General features: G+C 45.5%; 1 protein-coding gene across 1 annotated transcript in view; it reads right to left on the bottom strand.

Annotated features, from left to right (window-relative positions):
• The window catches only part of Hn (phenylalanine hydroxylase), a 126,535-nt gene that overhangs the window by 24,760 nt on the left and 86,977 nt on the right, over positions 1–14,798 (bottom strand). The window contains exon 9 of the mRNA XM_075675329.1: positions 11,574–11,700. Coding sequence (XP_075531444.1) covers positions 11,574–11,700 — 127 coding nt within the window. The remainder of the gene's footprint in view (positions 1–11,573; positions 11,701–14,798) is intronic.

The raw sequence follows: 14,798 nt of genomic DNA on the forward strand, positions 1-14,798 counted from the left end.
GGGATTTGTTACAAGTTCCCTTCGGAATACACTCTTTTTCGAACTTTTTCGCACTTCGGTACAGCATACCTTCTGAACCTACTAAAACAAAACTGCCATGACGTTCCTCTAAAGCTGGTGGTGAATCCAAGCACTCTTCGAACCTCGTGTAACGCTCTGCTGTGTTTTCTTGTTTCTTTAGGCGATGCTTCGTCGCATAAGCCTCAAACATGCTTTCACCGTCCCCCACTACGGTAGATGTGCCGTCCGAAAGTTTTGTTTACGTTATCTATAAGTGGGTTTGTCGACGTTCCGTTAGGCTGCCGCAGCGGCGGGCAAAGATACGGTGTAGAGGCGAGGTGGCGTAGAAACTTAAGAACGATGAGAGCACTGTATTTGTCGCCACATGCGAAGACAGAGAACGGGTCGCGTTATATTGAAGCGCACCTTAGGCGCCTGTTCCTGCGTTGAGCGACGGCGTCCCGTCTATCGGCGTCGCCGAGCGTACGAAATCAGCCAAGGATGATTGAGCGAATGTGGAGCGCAGTGGTGGTAGCAGAGGCAAAACAGCGAGAGCGAAGAGAGCGCGAGGAGGAAAGCGGAGGAAGCCGCCTTGAAACATCACCAGATGGCCCTTAGGTCCCTGCATCAACCTGCGCATCCGTACATCAAGGGTGATTATCGCTGGCGACTCAAACGTGGCTGGGTGCTCAAAAGCAATTGTGGAGAGGGTGAAAAGCGACAAAAGAGTGGCGGTAGGGACATTTCCAGGGCGGACACTGGGTTCTGTCATGGAGCGAGCAAAAGAAAAGCTCGCGGAAAATGCCCACGTGCGCAACCTTGTCATAGTAGCAGGTGGGCGAAATGACGTCCTAAATAGAAAAGGGCCAGGACTAGCCCAGCGCTTGGCGAAGGGGGTGGACGACTTGCGCGAGCTATCCCCTCAGGTGGTGCAGGTCGTGGTGTGCACGGTGCCGGAGGTGCCTGTACATGACAGTCACGTACAAAGAGCCGTAGTGGCTGCTAATGAGGCAATATGGAAAATGAGCCAAGAGAAAGGCTTCGAGGTTGTGGAAGTAAACAGGGAAGTGAGAAGTTGCGGTGGTTTTAAACGAGACGGGATCCACTTCAATTACAGGCTGGCACGAGAAATGGGCTGGCGACTTGGTGGTCGCGCTGTTGCTTTTTTAGGGGGCCCGCGGGCGCTCAGGAGGTTAGAGTAGATAGTAATGAAGAAGGTCCCCTAGGGAAGCATCAGAAGAGCATCGCCGTCGATAACAGAAAAAGGAGGAAAGCAAGAAGAGCTCGCCATGCAATAGGCTACATAAACATGCAGTGCGGCAGAAGAAAGGAAAAGTAGGCAGAGCTTGAGGAGCAGTTACATAGAGAACAAATAGTGGTGTATGCGGTTACAGAAACGCACCTTAGAGACTCGGAAGAGCCGCCAGTTATTGAAAATTATGTTCGGGAAGCGTGCAACAGAACTAAGTCGGAAAGAAAGGGAGGGGGAGTCGGAATGCTCATCCATCAGGGAGTCAAATGAAAAAGAGTAAATTCACAATGTTAAGAGCATCTTTGGTTATCGGTTACAATGACTGGGAAAGAAACTTGGCTGGGCGTTACGTATTTGTGCACCGGAAAAAATTTTCACAGGGAGGAATCGTTAGTGGAATGTATAAGCGCTGAAATTAGCGTTTCGGGAATGGTGCTGAAATTGTCCTATTAGGTCACATGAATGCCCACATACAGGATTTAGATGACTATACCGACAATAACGGGAAGTCAATGCTATACCTCTATGAGCAACATAACCTCGTTATCGTGAATACAGGGCCTAAGTGTGAAGGACAGATCACGTAGGAAGCGGGAAACCGGCAATCGACCATTCCCTCTGTCTGATGACAGAGGGAATTCATGACAAGTTGAGAGAAATGGTCATCGATGAGGAAGGGTTTAGCAGCATAGGGATTGACCATAAACGCATCATTTTGAAAATGGGATATATAATTGGGAAAGAGAGCAAGGAGAGCAAAATGGCCAGTCCAAATTTGAACACTGAAGAAATAGCAAATATAGTCACTAGAGTTGAGGAAGAACTTGGCAAATGGCCAAGAGTGGGAATATGGTGAGCTTCTAAGTGTAATAACGACAGAAATAGGAAATCAGAAGCATGTGCAATGAAAAGGAAAAAAGAAACCGAAAAGCTGGTGGAACAAGGAGATACGAGAAGCGATCGCCGAACGACAGAAAGCATCTCGAGAGCACAGGCAGGCAAAGAAGGCGCAGTTGCCGCAGGATGAAGTAACTAGTAAGGGCGAAATATACCGGGAGAAAAAGTCTATGGTTCAAATACTGGTGCAATCAAAATTAAAAGGTGAAAGTGAACATTGGTTGGTCAGAAATACGTGAGAAAAAGAAAGCCGCACCTAGATTATTTTGGAACCACATAAAATTATTAGGCAGGAAGACAACAACAATACAACAACTTATCCTAGACGAAGATGAAAACAGACTGGAAGGAGAAGCGGCAATAAATTACATCCGAAATCTTTCCAAGGCAAGGACGAGGTTGTATTTGAAGAAAAAAAGAGCATGAAAGAGACCCAAGTGGAAAAGGAGCTGGGGCTGATAAATTTAAACTGGAAGAAAGCCGAAGAGAAAATTCCTAAGCGCACAGCCATAGGTCTAGACGAGGTTCCTGTGAGGCTGATAAATGAACTATGACCAAAAGTAAGGAAGGCCCGGTGAAAGCAGTGGAAAAAAAACTTTAAAAGATAGACGAATGCCAGACATTTCGCGATAAAGTAGAATGAATTTAATTTATAACGGTAAGGGGGAGAAAGACAGAATTCACTCATATTGACCGTTGACCATTACATCGCTATTATACAGGCTAGCAGTGGAGGCAATCAAATTAAAGCTTCAAGCATGGGCAGACAATAATGTTATTTTGGGAGAGCTTCAGAATGGCTTCAGGATAGATAGGCGTTTGGATGATAACTTGTTTGTTCTTACTCAGTGTATTGAAATATCAAAAGCAGAAAGCAGACCGTTGTATGTGGCCTTTTTAGGCATTACAGCAGCCTGCAACAACATAGACCCCAACATTTTGTGGGATATTCTGGAAGCGGAAGGGGAAGGCTTAGGTAACGATTGCCTACGGCTTTTGAGAGAGATTTACCTAGAAAATACCGTTTGCGTTGAATGGGAAGGGACGAGGAGCGAGGAAAAAGCTCATATCAACAAGGGACTGAGCCAGGGGTGCCCTTTATCCCCGATGCTGTTTATGAAGTACATGGTGAGGATGGAGAGGGTGCTAGAAGGAAGTAATATCGGGTTTAATCTCTCATAGAAACAGGTGGGTACAGTAGTAGAGCAGCAAGTCCCAGGTTTATTTTATGCGGACGACATTGTGTTGCTAACTAACAAGCAAAGTGATTTGCAACGTCTGGCTAATATCTGTGGACAGGAAGGGAACAATTTAGGTTTGAAATTTAGTGTTAGAAAATCAGGTGTTACGGTGTTCAGTGAAAACAGTGAACAAACAGTGGACATACAGGGCCAAGAAATACCTCGGGTAACAGAATATAAATACCTTTGTATATGGATAAACGAAGGCAATAGATATATGGAAACGCAGGAAAAAAACCATAACAGTAAAAGGGAAGAGAAATGCAGCCATAATGGGGGGGGGGAAGCACAGAGCGCGTCGGGGATAGAATAGGTACGAAGTCCTCCGAGGTATGTCGAAAGGTGTAATAGTTCCAGGACTTACTTTTGGAAATGCGGTTGTTTGCTTTAAATCAGGTGTACAACCAGGACTCGACGCGAAACAAAGTTCAGAGGGTCGCCTCGCATTGGGCGCTCACGGGAAGACTACAAATGAAGCTGTGCAGGGGGATATGGGCTGGACTAGTTTTGAAGTGAGGGAAGCTCGCAGTAAAGTTGAGTATGAAGAACGGCTGAGGAATATGGAAGAAAGTAAATTGGCTGGGAGAGTGTTCAGGTATCTGTACAGGAAAAACATTGATTCACAGTGGAAGAAAAGAACTCGGGAGCTTACCAGCAAGTATTGCGACCTGTAGGGTGGGGAACACAGCAACAAAGACGGTCAAGCCAGAGAGGCTGAAATAATCTCATCGGTGGCGGCAATGGAAAATAAACCTGCCATGAGTAACTACTTAAGAGTAATAAATGAAATCAGGAAAGAAACAATTTATAATAACTCTAAAGGAAGCTCACTACTTTTCGAAGCGAGATCGGGATGCCTTAGAACACGCACCTATAAAGCGAGATATAAGAAGGAAGAAAAAGCATGTGCTTGCTGCGGTAAAGCTATAGGGAAACGACGCAGCATGTTTTATTAGAATGTGAGGACGTCTACCCAGCGGTCGATTTAGGCACCACTGGCCTCCTTGAAGCCCTTGGGTTCAGCAGGAGCAGTGATAAAGGAAACATATCGGCAATAGGCATTAGTAAGAGGCAATTGTAGGATTGGTGGAAGAAAAGGAGGGAAACGACAACAGACGGACATGTACAAAAGCACAGTTCGCAATAGGGGATCAGAAAATTTGGGCATGGTAGTTCATAGTTTTTTTTTTCATTGTTTAACCTAGGTAGGACATTAGGCAGTATAATAGCAAGAGCTTGGTGGCGCAACCCACCGCCCCGGCGTTCCAAAGGGGACGCTCATAACATCCATCCAGCCTTCCATCACCTAAGGTCCCTGAATAAAACTAAACGGCAGCGACATTCCCGCTCGCCCGGCCTCTGCTCCTCCTCGCCCTCTCGCAGCTCGCTCTTTCTCTCGTATCTCGCCCTCGCAGTCTGGTCGTTCGCTCGGAAGTCGCCCATAGAGTTACACTAGGTGCGACATTAAAAATTGCTTTTGGGTGTGTGCGCGCGTAAATTTTTACCGTATTTAAGGTTTGAGTGTTGTGTGACGTGCTAGGAGCGATGATGGAACGATATGAAACTGGCAGAAGCAGCTGTTTTTTGTGCTTTTTCGGCGCGCAACTGCCCGCTTGTACTGTGACTTCGCGTTGGCTGCTTGCTTCCAGTTAATAGGTTTTGAGGCTAGTTTTGTGGACATATTCTTTTTAATGTTGAGTACTAGCACAAAATCAGAATTCTTTGTCTCGACAATAAAGTATACTTAATATACACTATGTTTGCATGCATGCCAGATCTTTGCTCGAGTGTTATGTCGTCCACGGCCAGGCATTGAACTCGTAGGCAAAAACGCTGTCGCGGCGTGCACAAATAAACCCGCTTCACGTGTTATTTCTATTGCTTTGATCAGATTCTCTGTTTGGCTATCGAAAGACACTTTCCCGGCGTGGAAGGGCTGCGATGAAGGTTTCGCTGGTGCACGCCATAGACGATGGGCTTGCGTGTGTGCAGCACTATGTCGCTGCCGGTTCAACAACATGGATGCGTTTACGCTGCTCGAAGGAAGTACGTGTGTACTTGAGTGTACCCAATCATCTGCCGTGTGTCCAGCTTGTCCTGCTTCAGAATTTAATCATCTTAGTACCATGATGGCCGAATGCAAAGCGCGTGACATATTTGCCTGAATAACGCGAGCCTCCTGTGTCACGGATGCATTTAATCTGTCGGCTTTGCCACGAGCCATCCGTTTACACGGTTCTATTCCCGAGAGCACTGTCACGCCAACGGACAGAGATAAATTAAGGTCACTCCTAACCATGCCGTTTCTGTCCTAAAAATGTGCCATAGACCATATAATTGTTTAACGTCACGCGGGTTTTTTTTTGTCTCTTGCTTTAAACTACACATTTTTATTATAAGAACCCAACAAACACTTTTCCATTAATTTATCGTTTCTTTATTCCATTTATTAAGCACCAGTAATTTCCCCTATGTTGTCCTTGGTGTCAGTGTTTGTTGACTTCTGATGATATCACTAATAAAATTTGGGCCCCTCGGTTAAACCCGTTTCTTCTCGTTTATGACATTTTTATCATGTGTGTGATAAAAAAATTATCGCATGTTTCGTACGATACCTCGAAATGTAATTTCTGCTTATCTGAGTATAGTTTGTATTGATTTTTTATCTCTTTTTCATGCTTTAAGCAACTGCTTTTGCACGATGTTTGATTATGTGTGCGAGGAATGTGCGGGATAAGATTTATCCGATGTTTCTTTACTACCGCAGCCCTACATTTGTAACCCTGTTTTGCAGCGAATATTTCCACTCGTCTTGGCTGTATTCTCGTGTACAACTTTCACACATTGATGCCCCCCTTACTCAATGCCCCTCATGGGGCCTGTAAGGTATATTGAAATAAATAAATGCAAGGACGAAAGTTGGACGTAGAAATGGTTTCCATCAATGGGAGCACTTTCACCCTTTGCGCCGTTCCGAGTCAACTTAAGCCAAAAAAAGTCGTGCAACATTTTATCCCGCCGAGATGACGAAGCGGACAATGCCTACTCAACGCGGACAAAATCAATTGCACTGGTAGTGAACGGGTTCTCACCGCGAAATATATTTGCAGCGCTTAACAAAAGCATGGACTGAGGAAGCTACGCACTCTCAGTACAACAACGATAGCGCGTGTTACGTTTCAAGCAAGGTTTGTGACAGAGTACAGCCTACGCACTCGATAGTTTTGTACACCTGTTGACGATAGCGCGATCAGGAAATCTCGACGAGCACCGAGAATAGCAGCCGTGCATAAGCTTACCCGCGCCTGAGATCCGTACCTCGTCAACAAAGCAAATAAAAAAGCTCCGTTCGTAGGCGTTAGCACCTCCAGCGCTCTTAAAAGTATTCCCTAACAGAAAACAAAACCAAAACATCGTTTTTTCAATGACGCGGTTCGCCGCTAAACTTAACCAAAACATCGAAAATTCATGAAAGCCTCGTCGCGGATACTTGGCGAATTGTCATGGTGGCGAGTGCGACGCAACGCGGAAAAGAAAAAGGACGCAGAAAAGGGCGCGAAAAATACCACGTGACGGCGCTCAGCGAATTGGCAGACGCAGACCTTCTTTCCTGCACCTTCCATGCTCCTCGCAGCAGCGCAGGCAGCAAGATTAAAAACATGTCGCTACTTTTCAGTTCTATTCAGGGACCTTATGCATCGCCACTGGCTTCCTTGAAGCCGTTGGGTTCAGCAAAAGCAGGGGGAAAGTAACCATTCCCGCAATATAGATTAGGAAGACCCGATTGGAACATTGGCGGAAGAAAAGTAGGGAAACGACCAAAAACGGAGACGTAAAAAAAAACAAGCTCACAATAGGGGGTAAGAAAATTTCGTTATGGCAATTCAACGTGGGTTTTCTTTTCTCTTCTGTTTCTTTTTACTTTTTCTTCTTTTTCTTTTTTTAACCACGGTAGGAGATTAGGCCGTATAATAGCTAGAGCTTGATGGCGCAACCCAGCGCCCCCTTGTAATGGAGACGCTCATAACATCGAGCCATTCATCCACGCCAGCGGCATTGCCGGCCTAGCGGGGGAAAGGAAAGAAAATATGCATATACCACGCACTGTGGGAATCGATGCAAGCGAACCTTCGCCTGCTGTTTGCGTTCATCGACGTTATTTTGCGGAGATATACTGATGGCATGCGACAGTCGTAACGCGATGGCAAATGTTACCTTGGCTACTGCACTTCTCTTTTTGTTGTTCTTGTTCCTAGGGGTGGGCAGTGCCACCCCGACGAAAGTCAAAATGAAGTACACGGTACGAGCGCGATACTGCAGTCGTATCGGGTACTTCCGTTTGTCTTTCGTTCGGGTTGCGTTGCCCACGCCTAGGAACATGTTCAATCACCGACTCGCCAAGCTTGCCGCGTTAATTCAGTTTGTTGTTCCCGCTCCGCTTGGCGCTTTATGCGAGCCTTCCCCTCGTCGGCACCAAGTGCACGCTTCGGCGCCATTGTGGGTTGCAGCCTTGTAGCTCACGAAAGTGCATCCTTTCTTCTCTCTCCCTATTCCCTCATTAACATTACCCCCACTTCCTCCCTCTACTGTTGCGATTGCGGGTGAGCACGGAGACAAGCGCGGCAGCTCCTGCACTGCATTTGTGTGTGGGGGGGGAAGGGGGGGGAAGGGGGGGGAGCGGTGAGCTAACGTCTAATTACGGCGTCCAGAGGGTATTATGCACATGCGACGCGGCGTAAGTGTTGGCCCGAGCTTCTCAGGTCGTCTTTCCTTTGTGCGACACTCCTGTCATCTACTAACGCGACAGCGTTAAGGGATGCCGTGTGGCAGAAAATTCGGTGTCGACGCCACGGCAGTCGTTCGACGAATAATCTTTCTGAAGCATAAGCGCGCAGGCCCTTTTCGAGGCGCATGCCTTATCTTACACTCTTTCCAATGTGATCCCTCCGAATTTCAAGAATGACAGCTCATGAACAAATGCCATGAAACAAAACACCGAGAGCGCATGCCTTTTATGTTTTTGTGACGTGGCCGGCGTTAGCGGCGTGAAAGACAGCAGCAGCAGCAGCAGTAGCGGCACCAGCGGAGAGTCGAAGAAAGAGGCAAAGAAGAAAGCTTTGCTCTAAAAGCACTAGAAAGGTGGCCTTCGCGTTTAGCGTACGCCGCAAGCGCTTTCCCGTAAGCATTGTAGTTGCATAAGCTGCAGTTGCACGTATATTTATAGCGCAGCATGTCTTGCCACCAGTCGGTGCGGTGGTAGGATCGGTGCCTAAAATATATCGCGAAGTAAAAACACGTACGGAGCTGCGCTCAAATTTCTCCCGAGGGAGTATCGTAATCGTCGGTGAATTTTTAACGCGAGGGCGTTAAGGAACCCCCGTCGCAGAAAATCCGGCGCCTGTCTCTGACGTCATATCGGCAAAAAGAATTTCCTTCCAAATTCCGAACCACGCATATACCCAACCATTTCTCTACCACCAAAAGTTACTCATACCTTGCCTGTCATTCTTCACAAAGTTATGCCTCGGAATTTTGAGAACGGCAGCCCAGAAACAAATGCAAGGAAAAAAAAAACACCGACAGCGCATGTCCTTTATAATAGCTCTTTTCAGACTGAAATATTCAAAGTGCGAAACAATAACAGGAGATAGACCTACACAAGAGGCCGCGTTTCTACCAGAAAGCTCGCCTTCCTGCATAGCGTTCGCAGTCAGCATTACCCGCTAAATGTTACGGTTACATAAGCTGCAGTTGCTGGGAAGCATGAAAAGTAGCAAGGGGTCCTTGAACGCTATCGCGTTCCACCCTTAAAGGTGAAGCTTAAGCGTCTTCCAAATTTTTTGGGAGCTGATTTGTTGATTTGAAATAAATAAGCTTTCTAGGCCCTGCTAACACTTTCCATAAACATAAAGGTCCCTGTTATGCACTGTCAATTTACTTTACGAATGTCGCTAAGTTTGAAGTCGCGGGATCAAATCCCGGCCATGGCGGCCGCATTGTGATGGGTGTGAGGTGCGAGAACGCCCGTCTACTTAGATTTACGCGCACGTTAAAGAACCACACGTGGTACAAATTATTCCGGATTCCGCCACTAGGTCATGCCCCATAACAAGATCGTGGTTTTGGTGCGTGAAACGCCATATCTTTTTCCCCTTTATGAATGTGTTTCACTTAAGCCTCTTCTAATGCACTCGTCAGTGTAAAACGTAAATGCTGCTGCTCCGAGGCTTAGCGAGGATACCAACTGGGATTAAACGAGGCTTAGTGGGTAGAATAACAACAAAAAAAAGAAAACGAGTGTACTGTAGAGACTGCATCGTTTGTAAACCCGGCACGGCGTTTTACTACGCACTTATATACATGGTACTTCGTGTTGGACGGTTTTTACTATCGCGTAGTGCTGCTCCAAGTAACCTCGTACTTTGTCGTTCACTTCCTCGCTTCTCTAATGAGGGGACGCTTTTTCAAACAGATCCAAATATAGGACTTTAAAATAAAAATGGCGACACGTGAGCTAGCTGTTCTACGTTGTCGTTTCCTTTCCCTGTTTAATTTATCTACATTTTTCGATCATTTATTAAATCTTGAATTTCCTTTCGTGGAAACTATTCGTGTTCGTTTTACTTTCCATGTAAAGTTCTTTGAAGTTCTGCGGTCTCTTATGTCTGCCTCTGTGGGCTCGTTCGTTAATCTGTCACGAGTGGAGGCTTTTAAAACTTTTTTTGGGCAGGAACACTGCGTTATCGTAGATTGCTAGGCAGGTTGCTTATTTGGCTACACTCGAACCTGTAGGTCTCATTCTTTTTTCCTTTTCTTTTTGCCGCTTCATTGGTCAAGCGGTGTGTAATAAAGGTGCGTGCAATGAATACTGGCAGCATGACTTTGAGGAGAAGAGCAAGTTGACGATATTCTATTTCAGCGAGAGAGAGCACTGGTACTAGGCCAGTTTCATGATGTTCATATCAGATAGTCGGCAGCGTAGTAGAACGAAGGAATGAGCGGCAGTGAAAAGTAAATGCAGTCGACAAATGTATTGTTAATGAGAGAGAAATGCAGGGTTGCTGCATCGTCAAGGGGACCAGGAGGTTTAGGAGCGAAATACGGTTGACGCAGGAAGGCGGTGGTAGCAGATTTCCCGGAGATCGCTCCGCTTTGCGGTTCTAACAAACAAATTAACGGCGGTGACTTTCAATGTCAAAAGCGGCGCGAGAGCGAACTTGATGAAATACTTCAATGTCGGGTGTGCGGAGCGCGCAATCAGCATGAGTCGACACTCCTGCAAAGTTCACATTCGGCGGAAGAACGGAGATAAATAGAAATATAAAGCAGTGCTTGTCTGTTGTGCTTCTTTCTTGTGTGCTTGTTTTATTGGCACTGTTCAACTTCAGTTATATGAACCAACTAGCCCTCATCAAGTTGTTACTAGTAGAAAGACAGGTAGCCAAAATTATATCAATAGACGGTGATATATATATATATATATATATATATATATAGATGGAGAGAGATATCTTGGCGGATTGGTCTGATTTATTGACACGCTTAACGCTCTAATGCAATGCGGCTGCCATGCGTTATCTTGTAGTGCATGTTTTGGATTAATTCCGATGACATGGTGCTTTTCAACGCCCTACGCTTTTCAACGCGATACATACACACTTTTTTGTTATGGCCTTAGGTCGATACTCATGAGCTCACATCGAAGTAGACGCGACGACGCGAAATTTTCGACTTTAATATCAGCTTGCGCAATCACGAACGTGGGGGCCACATCTTGTAATTGAGTGCGCAGAACGACTTTACACGCCCTCCAGAAATATCGTGCACACATCTGATACACGAGAAATGGAGAGCTTCCCTCAGCAGAAGCCTGACCGGATAGATGGGGGTTTAACGTCACAAGGCCGGCTGTGTAAGTGGCGCCTCGGTAGAGGGCTTCGGAATAACGTTGCCCACCAGGTGTCATTTTTCCCTTGACTCAGACGGGCTATGGAAAAGCGTGTTTGCCTCACGATTCCCATCGGATTGCGGCTACCGAGGTTAGGGATCGCATCAGTCACTTCGTGGCGGGCTCGAAATCGCCATACCAACTTAGCCATCATGGAAAAGGACACAACGACTTCAATCAAGGCTGCCTGACTTATAATGCAGTATACGAAACTACAGCAGTGTTCCACACTCACCGTTGCCAGCTTTTCGATGTATTCATCCGGGGCGCCCAGCGACGCGAGGCCAATCTCCTGGGAGAACCTCGCGAAACTCGGGTCCGCGAAAAGTGGTGCGTGGCCCAGGAGCTCGTGGCAGATGTCCCTGCGAAGCCGAGAAAAAGAAGTATCACGAGCGAGAACACTATATGAATTCCGTCTGAGCACTGTGGCGAGAAGGCAGTTAAAGTTGAACGGGGTTTTCCAAAGTAAATGGAAATCAATTCCTGCGTTTTGCGCGCGAAAACCTCAATCTTAATGAAGGGCAACGCCGAATTGGCGTACTCCGGAATTATTTTGGCCACCTGGCGTTCTTTGATGCGCACGTTCATCTTGGTGTATTCCTTTGTCGCTGACTGCAGAGAAATGCCTTCTGATTGTGCTGCTTTTTGTGAGCCGTTACTTTCGGATGCGAAATTTTTGAACGTGTTCGGTTTGCCAGGAAAGTGACCACCTTGGAAAGTGACGCTCTGCAGTAACTGGAAGCAGCTACACGAGAACGAGTACAGTTAAACGTGGAACCTGGTTGTGCCATACATGTCGACCGGATAAAAGCACACAGGGATACTTGACGCAGACGCCAAAAGAAGAATCGTCTACACAGCTATTTGTTGCTGTAACTGAGCAACTAGACCGACTTGGATCTAATGTGGAAATGCTCGCCACGAAAGTAGAAGAACTTCTAACATTTAAGGACGCGGTTGGAAAGATTGAGAACGCAATACAGGGAGTACAGACTTCAATCGAATTTCTTTCCTCTAAATGTGACTAGGTAGTGGAGTCAGTAAGCAACAATCAGACTGATGTGGCGGAATAGCTTTTCAATGTTGACTCGCTGTCTTATGCCGTCCAGTTCCAGTCAGACCTGATTGACAAAATAAGAGAGCAAATGGATGAAATGGAACAATATAGCAGGAGAAAGAATTTCGAGACCCACGGGTTTCCCAGCAAGCCAAAAAAGAATATGCAATATTTACTCTGTGATCTTGCAGAAAAACTTGAGATAGCTAACTTTCTAGCAACTCAAGTCGCTGCTATTCACCGTCTTCCGAGCAGGGACAATACTGCACCAGCTATTCTTGTTCAGATGCGCTACATTGAAGCCAAGCAACAATGGTTTCGATCACGTAGATAGCTGCCTGGATTAGTTCAGAATGACTTTCCACAGTTATTTTTTAATGGTAACCTCGTACGCTTTAATCGTGAAATGTTCTGGCTAGCTCGTACACAAGGAAAGGGAAAATCCTTCAGATACGTCTGGACAAGAAATGGCTAGGTTTCTGCATGGAAAACAGACGGTGCTCCACTCGTTCAACTTGAAAATCAGACATTGAAAGGCTTGTGTAATTATGGATAGTAGTTCTTTCAAGGTCTGCTATGACTTTTCAGAAATTCCTCGTTTTTTTTCTTGTTCGGGTAACGATGCGTTCCATGTTACTCGCGTAAACATAAGAAGCATTCGTAAGCACTGCGATCATTTAGTAGCCATTCTATATTTTGTTCCGTTGCTTTTTGATATCGTAGTGCTCAGCGAGACAAATATTTCTCCAGATTTATTTTCTCGTTTTGCGTTGCCAGGCTCTCAGACATTGTCAATATTTCGTCCGATTGGGAAAGGTGGGGGAGTAGCTGTCTTCATAAAAAAATACTTGGTCAGTCTCCGAACTAAATTTTAACTTTCGACCATGTCGAAGCTGTTACTCTCCACGTATCGAATAATCAATTTTCTCTGGCCTTGCTTTCCGTGTATTGCCCCCCATGTGGCAACAGGCGTTTTTTTCTTGGCTGAGCTCGCTTCAGCGTTATCACGTCTAGGAACCGATGAATGTATCTGCCTCATAGGAGACATTAGTACAGAGACGCTACGTCCAACAGTACGGGTAGCTGCTGATCATCTAGATACACTGTCTGAATGGGGAATTGAAACAGTTCACGCAGAAACTCGCGAGGAATTTCTATCTCAACGTCTTGTTTCATCCTGCATTGATCATCTAAGATGTTCGTGCCCATAATCTAGAAGTTAAATATGCCATTGCACATGTTAAGCTTTCTGACCATTACTTCGTCTGCTGTCGACTGGAAGACTGTGAATCCCTCATTATCAGAGGCTTTTAACGTCATCAAACAAATCGGCAAACCTGATCCAAGGTTATTTGACAAACTTGTCCAAGAAAATGACTGCGATAGCTTTTTATGTAGTGTCACCGGGAAACATATACCGTGAAATTGTAGCTGCTTTTGATTCTTTTAGGCAGGGGGCAACACGAGTTGTCAAAATTAGGCAACGTGACCTGAGCCAGAAATGAATGACTAGTGGAATCTTAGCCGCTATGAAGGAAGAAGGCTTGCTGTGGGCTAAGGCCAAGCTCTCGCCTAACTGCGATGACAAGCGCTTAAAATATAGATGTGTCAAAAACAAGGTAAATGCAATGATTAGATTTGCGAAACACTTTACTTTCGAAATAAATTTCAAGAAGCCGGACCTGACATGAAGAAAACGTGGTCCCTTATCAACTGTCTTAGAGGCGGCAACATTTCAACGCCTAAACAGCGACTTTCATTTTATTTTTCTGCAGATGATGAAACTGTGGCAAACCAATTTAATCACTCCTTTTCAAGTAACTCAGGACTCAGAAAACGGTGGCCATTTGTGTGCACTTTAAAAGATAGCTTGTTACATTCAGCATATGTTCCCTTCTCTCCCTTGATGAATTGAGGTCCATTGTTTTTAACCTTAAGGTGAATAAATCGCCAGGCTTTGACAAAATCTCTGTCAGTGAACTTCAGAGGAATTTTGACGCAATTAAACATGTATTGCTATCTCTTCTAAATTTTATTTTGGAAGCTGGTGTGATTCCAGTGGAAATGAAAACCGCAACAGTAATTCCACTTCATAAGCAAGGTGCACGCAGTAATATTGAAAATTACACACCTATTTCGATAATACCCTGTATAGCTCAAATATTATAGAAACATGTGGATCTTACGATAACGCATTTCCTAGATAAGCATAGTGTACTACCATCAAATCAATACAGATTTGTCCTGAAAGTTAGTTAATAGATCCAAGAATGATCCATGAAGGCCCAGCAGGGGCAGTTTCTGTAACAAAATGTCATGACAAACACTGTCAAATGCACTCAAGCACTGTTAGATTTCTTTGATCTATTAAATTCCACACTAAATGGCAACCGGGTAGCTTGT

This window comes from Dermacentor variabilis, chromosome 11 (assembly GCF_050947875.1).
Source record: "Dermacentor variabilis isolate Ectoservices chromosome 11, ASM5094787v1, whole genome shotgun sequence".
Taxonomy (NCBI): domain Eukaryota; kingdom Metazoa; phylum Arthropoda; class Arachnida; order Ixodida; family Ixodidae; genus Dermacentor; species Dermacentor variabilis.